The sequence below is a fragment of the Curcuma longa genome, chromosome 12 (assembly GCF_044706935.1).
Source record: "Curcuma longa cultivar G26 ecotype Majalengka, Jawa Barat chromosome 12, ITB_CL_G26_1.1, whole genome shotgun sequence".
In the NCBI taxonomy this organism is placed as follows: Eukaryota; Viridiplantae; Streptophyta; class Magnoliopsida; order Zingiberales; family Zingiberaceae; genus Curcuma; species Curcuma longa.
In genome coordinates, this window is record NC_133872.1 from 6,713,810 (window position 1) to 6,734,971 (window position 21,162).

Here is a 21,162-nt window from a genome sequence, read left to right on the forward strand (position 1 = left end):
GGACTATCTCAGAAGCACTTTACTTTCATTTGTATCTTCTTGAGCAGTAATTTTCATTTCTTTAGGACTATCTCAGAAGCACTTTGCGATCAAGATTAGAGATAGGCTATGGTCTATTAGATAACAACTTTGCATTCTAATGATACTTCAACTTCAGAGCTGGTTCCTCTTTTCCTAGCAAGTTTATAGCTAGTTGCAAATTTGTGGTTATTGTTAAATTGCCCTCTAAGGGTATTGTGTCTTGGAAGGCTTGGTTGATGGCAAAGGGGAACCTTAAATCTAGTCTTGACTATCTAGTCAAATTTCTCCTGTGGTTAAGATTGTTTTAGGTTTACTCTTTCTTACTTTAGTAGCAATAATTTCTAACTTTTAGTGCAATAGAAAATCATTGTCAATGGTTTTTTTGGTCAATGGAAAATTTTCTTTTTGGTAGTAGGCAATTTTTTAAAGGAAAAATTACTATATTTCTGAAAGGAATGAAAGTCATTTTCCCCATTCATATACAAGCTTTTCATTCTATCAAGAAATTCTTTTCTATTGTCTAGTGTAGACCATCATCTGCACAGGTCATTCTATGTGTTGGGTTTGAGTTGATTGATCAAGCTAGGTGATCTGATTTGGGTCAGCTCTGGATAGAATGATTAAATTAGGCCTGTTTGGTAGGGTAATTTGAATTAACAAGTTGGCTAGTCTAGTCGAGTTGATTGGGCAAGTCGGTTGAATGTTTTTCAATTAGAAAAAGTAGAAGTAATCGACTCATACTAAGTAGTCATTTCTCAATAAGAAAGTGGAACACTTACGAAAAGAAAAGCGGGCAGTAGAAGCCAACTGACAAGGTTAAGGCTGGCTGTGTGAAATCGCTACAGCTCAGTCATTAGAGGTGTGAGCAGTAGCGGACGGGGAAGGTTAAAGCTTGTTGTGTGAAATCGCTACAGCCTAGTCACCGTTAATATAGGCATGACTTGCAATCCCAACCGTTCGTTCTAATAGGATCGGACGGCGCTAAGCCCTGACATAGAAAGAGTCCACCGCTCAACATAGCAGGGGAAACAGCGCCGCTTGCCTTCCCTGCATTCTTGCCAACCTGCGGGGCAAGCACAAGACAACCCGGCCAACCTACGTGGCAAGTGCCCGTTGGTCTCTGCCTCATGCATGGCACGCACAGGGGAATTCGACACGGGGAAGCACCTGTGACCCCACGCATTCCACCATTTCGCACTGGCCGACCTGCGTGGCGGGCGCAGGCCAATCTTGCTACCCTGCGTAACACGCGCGCGGTGAGAAGACAGGACGACACCTAGTAGTAACAACGCATAGAGGGCGGCCTGCCTGTGCCGAGCTCTGCCATTGCAGAGGTCTGCCAGCGCCGAGCTCTGGCACTGCAGAGGCGTGCACCGGGCTCTGCCAGCACCAAGCTCTGCTCACACGTGAGGAGAACTCTGCACAGAGCTCTGCCACTGCAGAGGTCTGCCGGCGCCGAGCTCTACCGCCACAGAGGCGTGCATTGGGCTTTGCCAGCACCGAGCTCTACCACTGCGTGCTCTGCACAAAACTCTACCAGCACAGAGGAGCCCATGCCCAAGGTCTGCACAGAGGTCTATCGGCTCTGAACTCTGCCACCGCAGAGGAGCACCGAGCTCTGCCCACGCGAGGTCTGCTCCGAGCTCTGACACCACAAGGCGTGCTCTGCACCAAGCTCTGCTACTGGCTCGGCGAGCCAGACGGCATTGCACCGTGATGCGCAGGGGAGGTCGGCAAAGGGAGGCTGCACTCGACGAGTGATAGGGCACAGAGAAAAGAGTACGGAAGAGGTGATGAAAATTACGAGGATGAAGAGAGGAAAGTAGGAGGCAGCGCTCGTCGGGTGCTAGGGCATGAAGAAGAGGAGAAAGAATTGAAAGTGCATGATAGAGCAGTTCGGTCACATGAAGTGGGCCCAACTTCAAATGCGCCTGTTTTAATTGGGAAAATGAAGAAGTTAATTGGGAAATTGTTACATGGGGAAGTTGACTTAATTGAGGAATTGTTAAATGAGGAAGTTGATTTAATTGGGAGTTTGTTTAATTGGGGAAGTTGAAAGTTAGGGATTAGGTGGAGCTATTGGTTTATCAGCAATGGTCAAATAATATTGGTGAAGTCGAGAATACTATCACGTGATAAGCGCAAGTTGAGGATTCGGTTAACAGTAGTAATGGACTCGGCTTACAAAGCAAACTAGGTCCTATGGAATTAGCACGCTGATCGAACTCAGCCAAGGCCGATTACAATCCCCGCTTACTTTAGCTCTTAATTTTCAAGAACCAAGGATCAATATTAAGTGGCAAAGTGATTACTTCGGAGAAGAAATATTACACTGGTTGACCATCTTATTCTCCCTTCCTCTCGGAATCAGGCAGCTCAATCCAAATTTTCCCTATGTTCAGGAAGTCCAAAGAGGTTCCTAGAGGAGATAGCCCGGCCTGATGAACTTAGTGCACCCTTAAAATCATATTGCAATATCCTTGCGTAGACATTGTCTAAGTATTTCTCAGAACGCAACCACTGCACTTGGCGTTCCGACCCGTGAAGCTTTTACGAGGCAGCCGCCTCTTCTTGCCTTTTCTTTAGCTCAGACTGCGCGACCCGTTCGACGAGTAACGCGGTCTGCATCATAGCGTGCGAAAATCTCATCAACCATCCCATCCCATCAGCCTCGGTTTTACCAAGCGCTCCTCAAGCCATGTGAACCATTCATCGGCTTGTTACCTAATCCGACGTGGACTCTCTCCATCTCTGACCTGTACTTGCAAGGGTAATCGTATTCAGTCTGTTATACAACTCGGTCTAGTCAGTCAACTTGTCCGCTCCTTCGACTAGACTTGAGGGGAGACCTGTGTTATGGGTATTATGACCTGGCTCGCGGTTTCAGGGACACGTCAGATAGAAAGGTGACTTATCCGAACACGATGAACAGAAGGAGGCCAACTTGACCGTCAAGGTTGACTTGACCCTATACCAGGGTTGATTGGATCCCACTCGTTCCAACTCACTCAGTTCATTCAGATCCCTATTCTACCACTCACCCATATCCTCGGTCAATCGCCCTGGTCCATCTTATTTGACGGTCACATTGCTTAAGCCCGTTGCTCTTACACTCAAGCAAGGTCAGCTCGCCAAATCTCTCAAGCAATCACAACCAAATCTATCATACAATTACCGCCGCCAAGAGGTTATGCGACATGACAATCGAATGTTGCATAGTTATCCGTAATAATTGCAACGGGATCCGCAGATATTACATCTTCGTATATCCCCATCCTCACCTACAGAAGATCCTCCTTAATTAATGATAAGACAACCGCATACGATCTACACTATATAATCTCCTTCATACACGAAGGTACAGGTATGCGCATATACACTTTTCCTCTACAGTTTTTCTTCTTCTTTCCGGAACTAACTTGAGCGTCGGAGGGGTCGAGCCAGGGCATCCCTGGCCTTCCATCTCATCGTGCATGTGTTTTCAGGGCCAGCTGCTGGTTCCCTTCTTCCTCCTCTCAGAGGCAACCTTGGTGCTAGGTGGCCGGTGACGCATCCGAAAGCTGATCTCAACAGGAACAACAGATTTCACAAATCCCATTCGTCTCTTTAAACTTCGGCATACCTTTCACCAGTTCTCTTCTTGACAGGCTAGCTTGCGACTGATAATTGCAATGTCCAAGCCTTTTATGCCATTGCTCTCTGTAATATCTTAGAAATTTTAGGTTTAGAACTAACCAATTAAAGGCTAAGTTTTAATTGGTTCGAATTAAGTGGGTTGATGATGGAAGAGAATTTTGTCAAAACGGACGCGATGAGAAAATTCGTCTTGTGAAGACGAATCAAACAAAACTTGTTTGGATCAAATTGGAGTTCGTTGGTTAGTAAACCAAGCGAATCGATTATTATAAGAAAACCCTAAATTTTAAACCGATTTAGCCCAAACCCGAGCCCCAATTTGAGAAGTTACTGTTACTCCTCAAATAAACTAAAATCGCGATTTAGCCAACCCTGCTCGCCCGCCTCTTTCTCGCGACCGCCCGCGCAACGCCTGCGTCCCACGTCCCTCGAAGCGGTCGGGTCTGGCGGAACCGATGGATACCGCCGCTTGCGCCGCGTCCGCCAGAACGAACTTCGAGTAGGAAAGCTTTAAAAGGTCGATCAAAGGAGGGAGCCGAGGCACTTCTCCCTCTCCTCTACTTGACACCGCCGCCGCTCTACCGCTGCACAGCCGAGGCCGTGCCTCCACCCCTTTTCTTTCCTGCTTCTCCTCTTCTTCCTCCTCACTGTCACCGTCCCTTGCCGACGCCGCCGTAGCCTTAACGCCGGATCCCGACGCCTGACGCCGCCCGAACCAGCACCGCCGCTGCGTGAAGATCATCACCACCTGGTCGCTTTGGTTTTCTCCGTTTCTGTAAACCCTAAAACCTTCTTATCTTCGCTTTTTCTTTTTGATTTCTATTATGAATCGTGGCAATTCGTTTTTGAAGGCGTGAGGATTAAAGGGAGGCTAAACAAAATTCCATTTAAATCAATTAGCGGGAATATAGAAAAAAAACATAATGCTGCTATTATATTATTTTATATGGTCTAATGGTAGGGTAAAATCAATGGACCTGACTCCATATGGTTGGGACTCATAGCTTCTTTGCTGATGTATCAACTCTATATAGTGAGTTCATATATAGTTTAATGGCAGAAAAGCAACTATGTTTCTTAATAATTGACTGGTTTTAGTTTCCAAAATAAATTGGATTTTGACCTTGCTTAAACAACAGCTGCAACACTCACTACTTGATGATTGAATTCATGGGTTCTTACCGAACATTTTAAGAGTGAATTACATTCTAAATAATAGGTGATTAAGATGTAATTAAAGAGGGATTAATTACATAATTTAATTTGATTAGCCGTTGGATTAATAAATGATGAGTTGATCTAAAATAGAGTTAATTTGAGTTTAAATTAACTTGAGTTAATTGGATTAGGTTATGGTTGGGTTAATTTAATGATTATGGTTAAGAACGGATTGAACTTAATCGGATATGTGTGATGAGTGGTGTTAACTAGACTTGGTTGGGTTAATCCAACCAAGTTGAGTTAATTGGATCTGGGTTGAGTTAGTATTTGATCTGGCTAAGGTTAACTGGAGTTTAATGGATTTGATTAGGTTGGTTTAAAATTCAGTTGAGATGTGAGATTCGATTGGGATTTACTTTAGTATAGAATTTAAAATATTTTTGTACTTAGTGAGTGTTATATGTTGTAATCTGCAGGACCTTGATTTGTGGATCCTGTTATACGGAGAGGTCTTAATTTGACGTGGGTCACACCAGGTGGGTACATTCTATCCTTGGACTCTTACATTTTCCTTGTGCATGAATATATAAAAAAATTAAATGGATATATATATATTTAGACATGTTATAATTGTTTTCAAAAGGGGGATTTAAAATGATCTTTAAACTATTAAAATGGAATTAAAATAATTAAATTATTAAAGGATAAGTAATTGATTTATTTCCTGTTCGCACATGGTTTCATCTAGGGGAATTAAAATGGGAAAGGGTGTTTTCAAAATTTAAATAGATACTCTGACTTACTCTACCTATTGATACATGTCTTTATACTGCTTGATCTTTTAATTCTCATATTGTTGATATTGCATCTGGTTGATACTTATCCTTACCTGCAATTTTATAGTGATACTTAAATGAATGAATAAGAGTTAATTTGATCTGAGTTGGCCGTTTAGACCAAATCGAGAAGATACATACTGAGAATGTAACAATTATGATAATTGAAGAAAAAGTTATAACATAAAATGAGATAAAAGAAAATGATAAATATTAAAAGGTGTTAACTATGAGCCTAGTTTTTATACCAGAGTTTTACCAGAGTACTGGACCGTACACTTAAGGAGTGGTAGCGTGATGTAGCCCCCTCCAGGGACCGTGCACCTAAGGAGTGGTGGCGTGATGTACTCGGTCCAGAGCACTTGACCGCCCACATATTATTGTGGTAGAGCAGAGGCCGCGGTCAGTGTTTATCTTGTCTTCCACCGATGAGGGCTCTTTAGTCCGTACGTTAGATAACGTATGTGACAATAAATTCTGAGGAGACTATAAGCTGTTAGCCTATATATGAGTTACTATGAGGAGGCTATAGGCTGTTAGCCTATATATGAGTTATTATTATTCTCTGATGATATTGGCTCTTGATGTTCACTTTTTAATTGATTATATAAATATTGACACTGATTTTAATATTAATCCTGTTGAGATTAGACTGATGATGATTTATATATATAACTTAATTAAATTAATCATAATTGAGTTGAGATAATTTATAGTTTGATTAAACAACAAAGATTGAGAAATTATCATAATTGATGATAATAATTAATGCACATACATAAAAAATGTTATTTGATTTCAAACAATGATAACAGAAGATAATGGTATGTACATATATATTTATATTATGTATACAAAGAGAACTCTGTGAAGAACTTACGATTGAGATCTGTTTCTTTGGATTCTTAAATAATATTAAGTTCATGTACATCTTTTCTGATTACCCACTTAGCCATTAACTAATTGTCTACATTCTTTGGCCTTTAGTTTTGCAAGCATAGATTTGTGCACCTTGTTTATATTGAGACAGTAGTAGATAAGGATAACGAAGCTTGGAGTTCTGCCGGACTACCCCCATCTCACAGCAGGAAGAAGATTTTGATTTTGTGGTTTTACGTTGTATAGATTAGGATTTTGAGTTGTATCCATTATATGGAGTTCATCGTGAATGTTATCGTTATATTTCCGATGTATTGTTGTAGATTTTGGTGTACGTTGAGTTTTTATATAATTGTGATCGATTTTTCATTGTTGTAGCAGTATTGGTAGTTGATGATAAGTTGTATGTGTTTATGTGTTTTTGTGGCTGTGTGGGCCTTTATCCATGTAGTTAGTAGTTAATTACATGTATTGTATTGTTGTTTCGGCCGTGTAGGCCTCTATGTTCATATGTACTCAGGAAAGTTGAATTGTTACAGAGGAGATGCTGCCGAAATTTTTTGGACGGTCATCTCTCAGGACATAACAAATTTATAGTATCAGAGCAGTTAGATCTTTCGAGATTAGTCGTTGCATTTTTGGCGTCGTTTCTTTTGAATTTTTCATCGTATGTTAGTTTATTGGATCCAAGTTATGAGATGGGACAGAGGCATGATCTTCAAGCATTGTAAATAAAACTAACTAGTACATTTTAATTATTTTTTTTGAAATTATAGTAGCAATGTTTGCGGAGGATATTTGATTTTATTATGGCCTTGTACATCTGTATATTCGTTAGTTGACAGCAGTATATCAAAGCTAGCTTCATCCAGAGCAGAGGCAGACCATATTCTCTTCAAATATCCAACCGACTCGTGCGGAGTTCGGACAGTTTGAGGATACGACCAGAGCGAGGCACAACAGAATGAGAAATCAGTCATTCGAAGCATAGTATTTCGGCACTATAGTAGGTAGATAGAAAATTTGGGGATCAAATTTTTATTAGTGGGGGAGAATATAATATCCTAAAAATTTTAAGGTAGAACTAACCAATTAAAGGCTAAGTTTAATTGGTTCGAATTAAATAGGTTCATGATGAAAGACAGTTTGTCAAAATAGATGTGATGAGAAAATTCATCTTGTGAAAACGAATCAAACAAAACTTATTTGGATCAAATTGGAGGTCGTTTGGTTAGTAAACCAAGCGAATCAATTATTATAGAAAAACCCTAAATTTGAAACTGGTTTAGCCCAAACCCAAACCCCGTTTGAGAAGTTACTGTTACTCCTCGAAAAATAAAAATAAAAATAAAAATCACAATTTATCCGTGACTCCTTCTCCCCGCACGACCCGGCTTCCTCTGTTCCGTGGGACTTTTTCGCCGCAGCGGCTCCCAGCTGAGATTGTCGCCGATGTCCTCACGCCAGCAGCGACGATAAAAGCCGGAGGAGACCAAGGGATCAAGGCACGAGTGAGAACCCTAATCGCGATTCCCTCCGCGCTGCACCTCCTCTGCCCGACGCCAACGCCCTTCGACGCCTGATGCTCTGCCGCCTTCCTCATCCAACCGACGCTCGACGCCGCTCCTCCACCACCTCTGTTGTCGTTCCCTGCAAACCAACCGCTGTTGATTTTGTTCTGCCGCAACCCAACGCCACTGCATCGCCGCTGCCTTCCTCGGTTCATTGCCACCGCCGTCCTCTGCCCTTGCTTCCGGCATGGAGAAGAATGCCAAAGCCTTCTGCCAGAACCGTCGTCGTTTGCCCTTGCCACCGCACTCTCCCCTGCTCCGCCAAAGCTCTGTCGTCGTGTGGGAAAGAGGAGATCGAATCTTTGGGATGGAATTTTAGGGCTTCTAACTTGAGGTAAGTTTTGTTAGAATCTGATCTGAGTAATTGGTTCCAAGGTTTCTGAATTTTGGGAGGTTGTTTCGGTTAAATCAGTTCAGGATTGTTGGGATTCTCCATTATGACCAAGATAATCTATTTTCCCAAAGAAAGTTCTCCTTAGCAAGAATCATAAAGTCAAAAGTGTACCTTTATTAACATTTAAAAACCAATGACTCAAGCAATTTGAATTATATTTATAACATAACGCTCTTTTAGGCAGAGACATACATTTTATATTTAAAACATGTGCTTGATATGCTTGAGGAAGCTAGTATACGCTAAACCAATATTCCTATGGATCCAAATATGTTAATCTATTGTTTGGACTGCCACTGGATTTGGGATCTCATTTACTTTAAACTGATATCAGTTAAATTTATTGAGGCTCAATGCTTTAATCAATAGGAGGCAACTCTATAGATTTTGCAATACCTAAAAAATACAAGGATCTTTATACCTTGATTTTGACCATCTTGATATGTATAGGGTGCACAAATATAAATAAGGTTGTTTTCAACAAAGTGGTGTTCCATATCAACTACAGTGTTTTTCTAGAATAATATATTGGAATACTTAATCAATAGGAGGCAACTCTATAGATTTTGCAATACCTAAAAAATACAAGGATCTTTATACTTTGATTTTGACCATCTTGATATTTATAGGGTGCACAAATATAAATAAGGTTGTTTTCAACAAAGTGGTGTTCCATATCAACTACAGTGTTTTTCTAGAATAATATATTGGAAGTGCAAGACTTAAAACTAGGTATAATGCAAAAGTAAAATACTCTATGACAAGGTTTAAAATCTCGATCCGTACTGAGATTTCGATTTTGGACTGGAACGATACGTTTTTGGTATCGTATCGTACCATGCCGAAATGGTTTCAATATTTTTTAAACATAAAATATATCAATTAAAAATTAAAAATTAAATCTAAATATTTAAAAAATAAAACAAAATTTTAAATATATATATATTATATTAATGAGATAATTTTATATAAGTTTAATTAGGTCTATATAAATTATTCCAATTATAGTTAGAAGTTGATTGCAAGTTATTTATTTAATTAAAGCTAAGTTCAACTTTCTCCCTCCGTTTGCATGTTCTTCTTCTCTTATTCGGGCGCTCCTTTTCTCTCCTTCCTATTTGTGCCGCCAGCGACGACCGTGGCACTCGTGCGAGGTGTCTTCGACGATTGCGAGGCCAACGCTAGGCGGCCTCAGTAGCTGCGAGGTTCATAGGAGGTGTTCCTCTTCTTCTTCCTATTTACATGTTCATGTTTTTTTCCTTGCGCCGCCAACGACTGCGGGGCTCACGTGACGAGTCCTCAGTGGCCGCGAGGCCATCGCGAGGTATCCTCGATGACTGCGAGGCCAGCGCGAGGCATCCTTGATGATCGTGAAGTCGGCAAGAGGTGTACTTGGCGACTGCAGTACCTCAGGTGTGTCAGTGCCGATTTCGATTGGAGGGCGGAACGGAATGTTTCGCCCGTACTGAGCGGGGGATGACATGAGATTTTAAACCTTACTTTATGACTCATGCCATATATCAATTTATCTACTTGAAGTAATTGATGATTGTATTAGGTAGTGATTCCACCATGCCCGTGAAACTATATTATTGTGAACAATAAAATTATATTGTGAATCACACTACCATGAACATTAATTCTAATATAGTCTTTCATAAGAAGATGAAATATATAAGCACCAATTCTTACTTTGCCAAGGCAAGATTCAAAATACATTAGCCATTGATCTATTAATATAATCGAATTAAATATGCAACAAAAGTTAAAATAGTCAATAATACAATGGATTTAATATGGTTTGAGTAACTTTGTCCCACTAAATTGTTCTATTGACTTATTAGGTGGGTACTACTCAGAAATCACATAATAATGGTATTATCTTTTAAAGTGGTATAATTAAAAGAATTTAAGCTCTTTTCAAGTCATCGAGAGTGCTTGGAGATACAATAATACAACTTTTAAACAAAGGAGGATATCAATATGGTTGACTATTTCAAGGTTCCACTCCACAAATGTCTTCATCACTACTGTGGTTCTGTCCGGTGAGGGTCTTGATGACTTAGGGTTTTTACGATTTAAATCGATTCAATTTTGGGTTTTTATATGAAAATAAATTATGAAATGGATCGATTTGATCTTAATTGTCCTATATTGCATAATCTGAGGTTTGATTCTAATTTTCATGATTTTATGGCAATTTTTGGCATTAATTTGATTTTTATTGATTTTAGGGTTAAATCGGACCCGACTCGAGCTAAACCGTGGTCAACTCAAGTCAAATTGCCAAACCGATCAAGCCAACATGGAGGATATGACTCGGATCGAGCCTGATAAAAATTTCACAATTTTTTGGAAACCCTAGAGAAGCCCTAGAGCTCAGATCAAGTTCAGCCGTTGGATTCAAAATGGACGGCTCCAGATTAATGAGTTAATCAGCGGTATATAAACCCCAAGGTTTTAATCGGTGAACAGTGGCTGCGCACTGTTCACCTTCGTCCCAAACACGCCCGACGCCGATCCCCTGTTCACCGACGTACCATCCAGGCCAGCCCCGTCCTCCCAAACTTATCCCATTGCGATCCTTGATCAACGAAGAGTCCAACGCCGGCCGATTGGGTATTTTCCGGCGACTGGAAGGGCGCGACGGAGAGGGTTTTCCGGCGTTTCCAAACTCTTTTTCCGGCGTTTCCGGCGGCCTGCTGCATCATCCGCGCCCGAGGTCTGAGGAGGGGTTCTCCTTGCATCGTTGAGCTCGCTTGTATCACCAGCAACACCATCGGAGCATCGAGAAGCTGAGAATTCCAGTTCGCCATCCAAACAGCCACTGCACAAGCTGATTTTCACGGCGGAGAGGGTTTTTCCGGCGTTTTTCTTGGTTTGAGCAGCTAGCAAACACACAAGAGACCGACGTGAAGATTACTAAGCGATCAGTAAGGCTGGATTGACACCCAGCTGAGGATAACAAGCGGAGAAGGGAGAAGAGGATGAGTTTACCTTCATTTCTGATTTTCTGTAGTTGTTTCTGAAACTGAGTTCTGAATGTTCTGTTAATTCAAATGCTTAGAGACTTTGTGAATTTTGGCATGTTGTTCATGTTTAGTTGTTGTTTACATTTGAATTAACTTTAGATTTTGCCTAGTTTAGAGCTTTCATTAGTTTGGTTTTAATCGTTACTGCAATTCTGAAATTCTGAGTTTTTTTTTTTTTGCTTGTTACTGTTCCGTTCCACAAAAACCTCCCCGTGCCAAAAACCTCCTCCATGTATCAGAAGCTAGCTAGCCCAACTCAAGCATCTTGATTGTATTTTTAGGGGTAGCTAACTAGTTCCAATTTATTGCAATGCTTAATCCCTTCAAATGCAATCTGAAACTCTGAAATTCCCTTATCACTGTTCATATCAGTATGTTTCAATTTCACCGGAACTGATGCAATTGCAGATCTCTGTAGCTGTGTGTCAGTTTGCATCTGAGCTTCTGTTGGCTTCTGATTTTCAGTGTTATAGCCCTCGAATGTTACTCTTTTCTCTTTAGTTATGTCTATACCTGTCTGTCTTCACTGTGTTTAAAAGTGTGATTTGTGTGTCAGTTTGTGTCAGAACCTCTGTTTGCTGCTGATTATCAGTGTTAGATGTTGCAGTTGTTACTCTCTTCCCTTTATCTCTGTCTATACCCTTCTCTACAGAGTTCAAAATTGTGTTTTGCACGTCTGCTATCGTGCCAGTTACCGTGCCACTTACCAAACCATTTTCAGTTGCAGAAATAACAGATTGCCAACCAGTGCTTGCTCTCAAAGTTGACTCCCCTGTCTGTGCCGTAGGCTTTGGTAAGTCTATGTTATGTCTTGCTGTTGACTTAGATGCCCTTGTCTCTGAACTACCATGGAGCTCACGTGGAGCTTGATGAGTATCCCCTAAAGCCTGCTCTTCAGATTCCATAGTATTATTCTGACAATTTACATAAGTCTGAGCCAATTGCAGGACTGTAGTATTATCCTTGTGCACAAGTATGTCAGTTTTGCCCTTGTCTATAGGCGTTTCTTCTATTGGTGATAGCGGATATTGAAAAGGAATGGATTCAACCTCTGATTGTGTTGTAATCAGCAGTAAATTGTGGCTTTTCAAACCTGATAGTGTTTTGTCGGTCTCTGCACTGTGTCCTACCTGTGGTAGCTTGGCCAGTTCAGTTGGCTTCAGTGAGTCTGATTGCGATGCATTCCTTTCTATTGTGAATATTTCCAGCTGCTGATGAGCTCGTGTTTGGTCTGCACTGATATGATTTGTCCCACTATCCCAAGTCTGAAGTTCAGCAGGCCTGTGAAGATCGGTGATGCTAGTGTATGGTTTCTGTGTCTGAATTTCAGAATGCAGTTTGCTCCTTACATGCTTCTGATTCCCAGTGTTTGGGCTCCCAAAATTCACACGCTGCTTCCTACCCATGTCTTCATCTCTATCCCTTGAGGGCATCGCTACAGTTGTCTCCCTTGCTGACATGCCAGTCTGCGTGCCAAATCCCGTGCCACTTGTAGATGTAGAGGAACCTATCAGCATTCCAGTGTTAATAGGAGTAACCTGTGACCTTGGCTTGGCTTTCAGAGTTGGGAGGGGTTGTGACTTCTCCACCACAGTAAGGGCTTGCACCTCTGCGTTTTCCGTTGGTGATGGTTGGCCATCAACTGTCATCCCCCTGTTTGCACAGTTTTGTGAATAATGCCCCATCTGTCTGCACTTTGTGCAGAGTTTGAGCACAGTTTCAAAGCGAAGCTGAAGGTCCACTATTCGTCCATCGGGGAGGGTAATTGGGAGCCTTGCCGGCGGTGCCGCAATAATATCAACCTCCACTAGAATTCGTGCAAAATTGATCCTCTCCCGTTCTTTTGTGAACCGATCCGTGTATAATGGCGTCCCTATGGCAGAGGCAACCTTGCTAAGCCCAGATGTAGACCAGCAGTCAATCGGAAGGCCATATACCTGCATCCAGAGTGGTAATTGATTGTGAATTGCGGAATCAAACGCGAAACAAGGAGGCATGGATTTCAGATATAGGGGGCATCCAAAGCTGATATACGGCCCTCCTTTTAGAACTGTATCACAGCTCTCCTTGTCGGGGAATTTGAAGACAAACCAAGCGGAATCATGCGTAAGCATTTTATGTGGTTGTCCCCAACGCCGCATGAGTGATGCCACCGCTTTCCAGCCGGGAAACTTACCCAGAAACCACCCAATTAAACAAAATCCAACTTTGTCCTCTAATGTTTCTGCGTCCTCAACCGTTAGTGTTGTTGTGTCCCCCGTCTTCGGCACAAATTGGAGCTTGGTATCATCTGTGTAGACTCGGTTTCACTTAAACAGAGAGGACCAGCGTGACGCAGGTTTGTGTTGTTCCGCTTTGCGAGTCGACAATTGCGCCGCGTGCACATTCTCAGTGTTTCGAGGTTCCTGAATTGACACATGATCAGTGTTTCTCAGGTTCGGCATCTGCACATCCATCAGCGCTGAAGGAATTCTATTCACATGTTCAGTATCCTGAGCGATTTCTCTATCTCGCAATGGTATTTCTACATGCTGGGCTTCTTCTCTTCTCATAGTAGCATGGCGTGCTACGTCGCCAGTGTCGGAGGGGAGTCCTACTCCATAGGGTAACTTCTTCCAGTTTCTACCGCGGCCACCTCGCAGCGAGCCATTTCGAGCCATAGATGATCGAGGATGGCGATAAACAGTGTTTAAAACCTATCCCTCATCCGTCCGTTGATTCAAAATCAGTGTTGATGATGTGTCAAAGTCAACGCCAAATCTGCCAGTGTGGCTATGCTGCCTAGCTAACAGCTCTGTTCAACCCTGTGCAGAACGCTGTGATTCAAATTTCAAACTTCCTCTGAATATGGAGTCCAGCGTGGCACTTTCCTTGCCCGTGATTCACTGAAGGTTGGTCCTATGTCCCTAAGTCTAAATTTTCCATAATTGTAGCTCGTCTTCTCCAATCAGACCGCCGCTAATGACGCTACAGCTCAATAACAGCTGCCTTCTCCTCCGAACCCGGCGCAATCTACGCCGTGAATCAGAAACCGTCGTCGTCTCCGTCACTCAGACAACGCCGCCACAGCACATTCTCGTCGGCGTCCATCTTGTTTGTTATGTTTCATTTCACACCTAATCCCCCTTCCTCACTGCTATAGGACTCACGGCGTCTCTTGGTTTCCCGATTGGAGACCACCAGAACAAGAGAGGACAGTAAATGTATCAGTTTCCTTACCGACGATAGGAAGCGTCAGCGTGGTTGTCTTGCCTGCAGGGACGACCGTCGCGCGCACCGTGAGAAGTTGCAACCCTAGCCTTGCAGGGTTGAGGCCGCACCTCACGCAACTCCGTTGTGTTTACACCGGCGAATAATGTTGCCCGTGGACACCCAGTGCTCCCTATCCCGTAACCTGACACAGTACTCCAGTCCTCTTTACCGTCGCTTACTCAAAACTTACCGATGGTGGTGGAACCGCTAGAGAGAAGCCAGAGTTTCTCTCTCTAGTGTCCGTTTTTTCTGACTTCGCCTATTCTGTACTTAATTACTAGGATTGTAAAGTGTTGCCGATCTTACATCCTTTGTAAAGGCGATACTCTTTTTCGTAAGAGAAAGAGTTTAATAGTGAATTGTCTAACGTAAGCGATCAAGGACTGCGAACTTTGGAGTAACAGTAAGTCGCTGTGAATTAAATAAAAACAAACGTGTATTTACTTGTGTTTGACAAAATCTTCCGCTCTGTTTTTGTATATTCGAGTTACATATTTTATGAATATGCGAAAAAACGACAAACGCTATTCATCTCCTTTCTAGCACTCACTTCAATCCTACAACAAGGACTTTTATGCTGTTGCTCTAAAAGAGCACCTCCCTTTCCCAATTTGCCATTGTGAGGTTCCATTATGTGAATGCAGCAGCTGCTTCCTTCAGAACCAATTCTTTGTCTCTTCTCTTTCTCTTCTATTTCTACCTTCTTTATCTCACCTAGTTTTTGTTCTTCTAAAGGAAACGGCCTAAACAACATTCATGTGTAAGATCGATTACTTTCTCTGCTTAATTATTATTTTTTTATAAGTATGGATTGAGATACTAGCAAACTAGGTTACTAGATTGGATCCGTTACTCATGGTTTCCAGTCATCTTGCATTGCTATATTTCTGATGGTCATTAGTTAGAAAACTAGGTTTTCTATTGTCTAGCAAAAACCTTAATTATCTTTTGTCAGGTGAGATTTTCCTGAGCTGAGTGATTTTTTCCTAATTAGTTCTTTTCAGTGTGCCCACCAGTTTTTTTCTTAGAGCATTTTCAAGTGAATTAGGAGTAGCACAGTCTCTTCCAATGAATTTCTGTGAAGAAAGAAATATTAAGAATTTTAGGACTAGCAGCAGTTCATAATTTACATTTTCCCCTCAAGAATGATCCTAAGCTATCTAGTGGAAGAGATTACTAAACCTACCAACTAAACTCCACCTTAGCCTTGATGTTTAGCTTTTCAATCTATATTTTGGTATGACTTCTCCTGTAATGTTCAAACTAGGATCTTTGTTATGTTGGTGGTTATTAGTATCCTCCTTGTTTGTAACATGTCAAACTTAGGTAGATTTTTTTTTCCTTTCATTTCTTAGAAATGTCTTTTTGAAAAATTTTAACATTACATGTTACATTATGTTTCATTGCCTTTACAGGTTAGTGAAGCTAGAAGTTTAGACAGAGATGTGGTTGAAAAAGGTTTGATTTTTATTTTCTTTGCGGTAAAAAATTCTAGTAAATTTGTAATTGTATTTAGTTATCTATTCCTGTATCCTGAATACAAAATTAATTGTCTAAGTTGTTGATATTAATTTGGGGGTTGTCTGTTAACAAGTTTTCAATTGTCCTATCTGATCTGATTCTGCCACTGTTTTATCTGAACTGAAAGGTTCATCACATGACTTGGTATGTGATCCATTGGTTGGTTCATAAGATCAGTTATCTTACCTTAATAAATATCCTAGTTGAATCATAAATAATCTGTTCAAACAGTACTGATACTTTACATTGGGACCTAGAATTTGTTGATTGCAACTCTGGTTGAATTAACCAATGTAAAACACAGCACAATTTACTCTAGAACTCAAAGTTCTCGTTAACTTAACCTTCCCTCCATATTTAATCTTGAGCTACTGGCATCTTTTGCTTCTCATTGTTCTAGAAATGGACAGCAGAACCCACTAGTCTGACTATCAAGTCGCTAATTTCTTTAGTTGGAAGGAAACCGGTTCTGATTTTCTATTGTGCAACTTATATACATTTGTTAGGTAATGATTACTGGTGATCAATCTTTGACAGCTTGCCATGTGGCCTAAAAAAGCCAGTCAAGTTCACATTATCACAAAGCCTGCTTTAATCTTGGTTCGAGGAAAGAACTGCACAGCGTTTCAATGGGTGTCACCTGATGAAACTGAGATTACTTCCTATAGGCAAGTATTATTTAATAGCTTAATGATTTTTTTGACGGCTTAAGCAAAGCATTAGATGATCTTATAAACACTGCTAGTTTGTGTTTATAATTTTTCTCGTTGCAATTGATCTTTCTATAAATTCCATGATGTTTGCATACCTTCTTTGATTTTTGTGAATATGAATTTCTGAGGTGCATGTTACAGTGAGAAAGAGATAGAACAGCTGTCGGATTCACGTGATCTTTGCATAGGTGGGGATTGCTTTGAAATGCTAGACAGGAGTGAAGCTGTATTTAATGTTATACCTTATGTGAAGGTTAGTAATGATATCATTGATCACACAGTAACTGCCTAGATGTATCTTAAATTTGTTGCTGATGTGATGGTTCTCCCTCCAGCAAGTACTAGAAGTTCCACCAGCGAGTGTAGATGGATCAGCTAATGCTATTTTCTATTAACTACAGAGGAGTTGATATTCAGAAGGTAATTTTTAAAGTGGATGGTGTCTCATTTGATAATAGTTCGTGCATCCTATGCTTCTCTGACATTTTTCATCCTAAAGGTGTGATTTGAAGAAGCTAATGCTTCTACACTAAAAGATCTTAATATCTTTTTTAACATAAAACACATTATTTTTCTGTCATTTTTTGCTCCAAGTTTTCTGTTGGTTTCTGTATTGACATATTTTGCATATTTATTTATTTTAGATTAACTTGAAATACTAGTGTTTTATTGCATTCTTTGAGATCTTGTAACATGAAATATTAGTAATTTTAATTTATCATATATATTAATTTCAATATATAGTAATATAAAGCAAGGTTTGAGATCTTGTTCTAAGATGCTCTGTGGCTGGAATAAGATGTAGGGTTGTGCTTGGTGCCAATGCTGGTGGGGTACTAAGCACCAACCCTAGGTTTAGGAAGAGGTCACCCAATGTTGTTTGTTCTGAGAATGCATCCTTGAAGTTGCGTGTCATACATGGAATGAAGGAAGTTCCGGTCGTCTTAGTGCAAATATAATCCATCTTTTATTAAGATGGATGATAATGATAATAATTGAAAACGATTTTGTGAGAGCTAAAAGGTATTTGAAATCTCAAATTATAGGAGTCCTGATAAACTATTTGCTATATTAAATGCCAACCTTTAAAATGTCCATTGAATGTAAAGATATTCTATTGTTAAGACTGAGGTACTTGAACAATAAGTAGGCATTGGATCTGACATAGTTTAGATGTTTTAGGTTAGTTTGGATAATCTTGAATAATCCCTTTCTATTTGACTATTATAAAGGCAATTAAATTAAAATTTTGAAGCAATAAGTTAGAAAAATACAACAAATACCTTTCTTATATGAAAATGAATACTGTGTATTAGATTAGAGCATTTGTTCCTTATAGAAGACCCATTATGAATTATACTCTCAGCACATTCATCTAGCATTACAATTGATTATCTTCAAGTTAACAAATATATCTTGATTAACCATTCAGAATTGTACTTGGATCAACAAAAGTGAAACTAGATCTGGTGCGGATAAGGATATATCTTGATTTCAACAACTAGCTTCATTTTTCTTTACTTCGATTTTTTTTACATCTCCCAATCTTGAGAAAGAGAATCTTCTTGTGTTGGATAGCGCTTTTTGTTTGTACATCTCTCTCTCTCTCTCTCTCTCTCTCTCTCTCTCTCCACTGAAACCTTATTGATATGACGACACAATGATATTTATCATGTTGATACATTTTTAAATATGGTTTGAAATCTTGTATCATGTTGGGCGGCAACACCGTTCTAATAACTTATTGAAACATAATATTACTTGACACACTATCTGTGCCCTTGTTTCAAATATATTTAAGTTCTTATCTTATTGATGTTCGACGCCGCTTAGCAAGCTACAACACATGTCAAGATGAATGGACATGTTTATTAATTTTTTTTACCTTGTGTTTGTACAACACAATCTCAAAATTGTATCATTCTACATGGGATATAAAGTTCAAATTTAGGTATATACTTGTGTATTTTTCTTTCTTTTCTGCTTCATCTTTTTTCGTTCTTTCTCTCTAATTGCCACTGTACGTACGAACATTGATATGGTACTGAAACACTATTGTTTTTATTAAAGATTGAAACTATGACATGACCTGAAATTTTACATGGGACACAGTTCAAATTTAGGTATATAATTGTGTATTTTTCTTTATTTTCTTCTTTATCTTTTTTGTTCTTTCCTTCTAGTCGTTACTATATGTAGGAACACTGATATGGTACCGACACTAATGTTTTTATTAAAGATTGAAACTATGACATGACTTAAAATTTTAAACCTTGCTATCAGATTGAATCAGTAACTGGAATGATATGATTCAACCACATACAAACGAATATTAGCTGACACTTTGAAACTGTGTACAAAATACATGAAAAGGACTTTCACACTCAAATATTACTCTTAATGCATATGATTTATTTGTCAAGCTGCATAACAATTTCTGGAATTTAGTCAGGCAAATGATTTCTAATTTTTGGATCATTGGAGTAAGGTTTAAAATTGTTTTCTACATGAATGACACCATTCCGTTAACTATGCTAAAATGATTTAGACTATGCTGACCTTGGTTCTCCCATAAACGCACTAATAGTTTAAAGAGCATCTTCCATCATATGGCTGCTATGATTCTTGTTATTTGCAATGTGAGTTCAGTCCCATATGTTTTTGTTACCTAGGTTATAAACTGCTTGTAAGACATCTAAAATTTAATTGGTGTCACTTCGTCACTTGGTAGAGAAAGTTGAAACAAAAAAAGAGAAAAAAGGACCTGTAGCTATTGGAGTTTATCTTACTTGACACAAGCTGAGTTAAAGGCTTGTATGACATGGTAGCATTAGTCAAAGTATTCATCCATGCTTTGATCTGTACACTTTGCCATATTTGGCAATACCTACCTGGTTTTATATTCATGCATTTATGCATTTGACCTTGATGTGTGTTCTATAATGCTAAATATTCATATATGTTTTATTTCTTTGATCAACTATGCTTTTTCTGCATTGTTGATTCATTTATACAATTCCATCTCTTATTTTGAGCATCTCTTATCTATGCACCAATCTTATTGTCCAGGCATTGGAATCAACTCATACACTTATTATCAAATTTCATGATGATGAATCAAAATCTACTTGGCTGAAAAAACTTGTCCAAGCAACCTATAGAGCTTCTGTACAATTCTGCAGTGCTATTTATGTTTTGATCTTCCAATTTTGGATTTGATTTTAATTTTGCATTGCTAATTGCTTTTCCTCATGTTTTTTTGTAGGCTCCTCTTTAAAAGGACATATTTAGAGAATCAGGCAATACGTCAACGCAATCTGGTGAAGAGATACTGGGTAAGTTGGGATCATCAGACCTTGTTATCAATGATTGAAACTAAACTATCAATATATGGAAAAGTAAGATTGGGTGTACATTCCTTTTCATAATAAATGGCTTTTAGGTTCTAGTATTTCTTTATATATTTGTTGATATCTTTGATGTTCTGAATCTTTCTTTTTATTTTCTGTTTCTTGCAGTTGGATAGAAAATCAAAACATGCAGAGAAACCCTTTATAGAAATAATTGCAAGTGGAGGAAAGGGTAGCACTTCTATTATTATTCTTTTTTATTCTCATTACCATTTTGTTTCACTTTCAGATTCTGATTCCCCTCAACTTCCACAGACTGATTATTGATAAAAATTTGATTATAAAATATGCACATTAACGCACAAGAAATTAAAAAAAAACTGTTGGCTTATTCTTTTTACTAGATAGTGTTGCTTCTAATATAAGTCCATTCACCAATTCGCACATCGCAACATGCTAATAATTTGAATGATGTTACACTAGAAAGTCAACCTTTAACATTTGGATTTTGTTTGTAAATATCTTGATTTTTGGATGCTTATTTGAAAATTAAGATCTTTTTTGAGCATTAATTTGTTAGGTATTGAATTTAATGATAAGTATCTCTTTTAAACTGAAAGCTACCTATGGTTGAAATTTAAGAATGTATTGTAGCTTTTCAATTCTGATTTCATAAGGTGCCATCTCTATCTTTTATTGGTGATTAGGTGGAATTACCCAATCATTCGATATGGTTTAAATATATTGTAAAAGTCTAGCTCATTACAAGGATATCTATCCTTGCACTCTCTTAGTG

General features: G+C 39.4%; 1 protein-coding gene across 12 annotated transcripts in view; it reads left to right on the forward strand.

The window, feature by feature from the left end:
- The window catches only part of LOC141842936 (uncharacterized), a 65,135-nt gene that overhangs the window by 28,398 nt on the left and 15,575 nt on the right, over positions 1-21,162 (forward strand). For 8 of the 12 annotated variants that reach the window (XR_012602994.1, XR_012602991.1, XR_012602992.1 and 5 more), the window contains exons 9-11: positions 16,198-16,240; positions 20,282-20,351; positions 20,535-20,598. Coding sequence is in view for 1 of the 12 variants with exons in the window: in XM_074730927.1 (XP_074587028.1) it covers positions 16,198-16,240; positions 16,841-16,857 (60 nt within the window). In the remaining 11 variants the exon portion in view is untranslated. Of the gene's footprint in view, positions 1-16,197; positions 16,241-16,840; positions 16,963-17,158; positions 17,270-17,351; positions 17,437-20,085; positions 20,185-20,281; positions 20,352-20,534; positions 20,599-21,162 lie in introns of those variants that run through there. The other 4 variants (XR_012603000.1, XR_012602999.1, XM_074730927.1 and 1 more) reach the window with 4 other exon arrangements.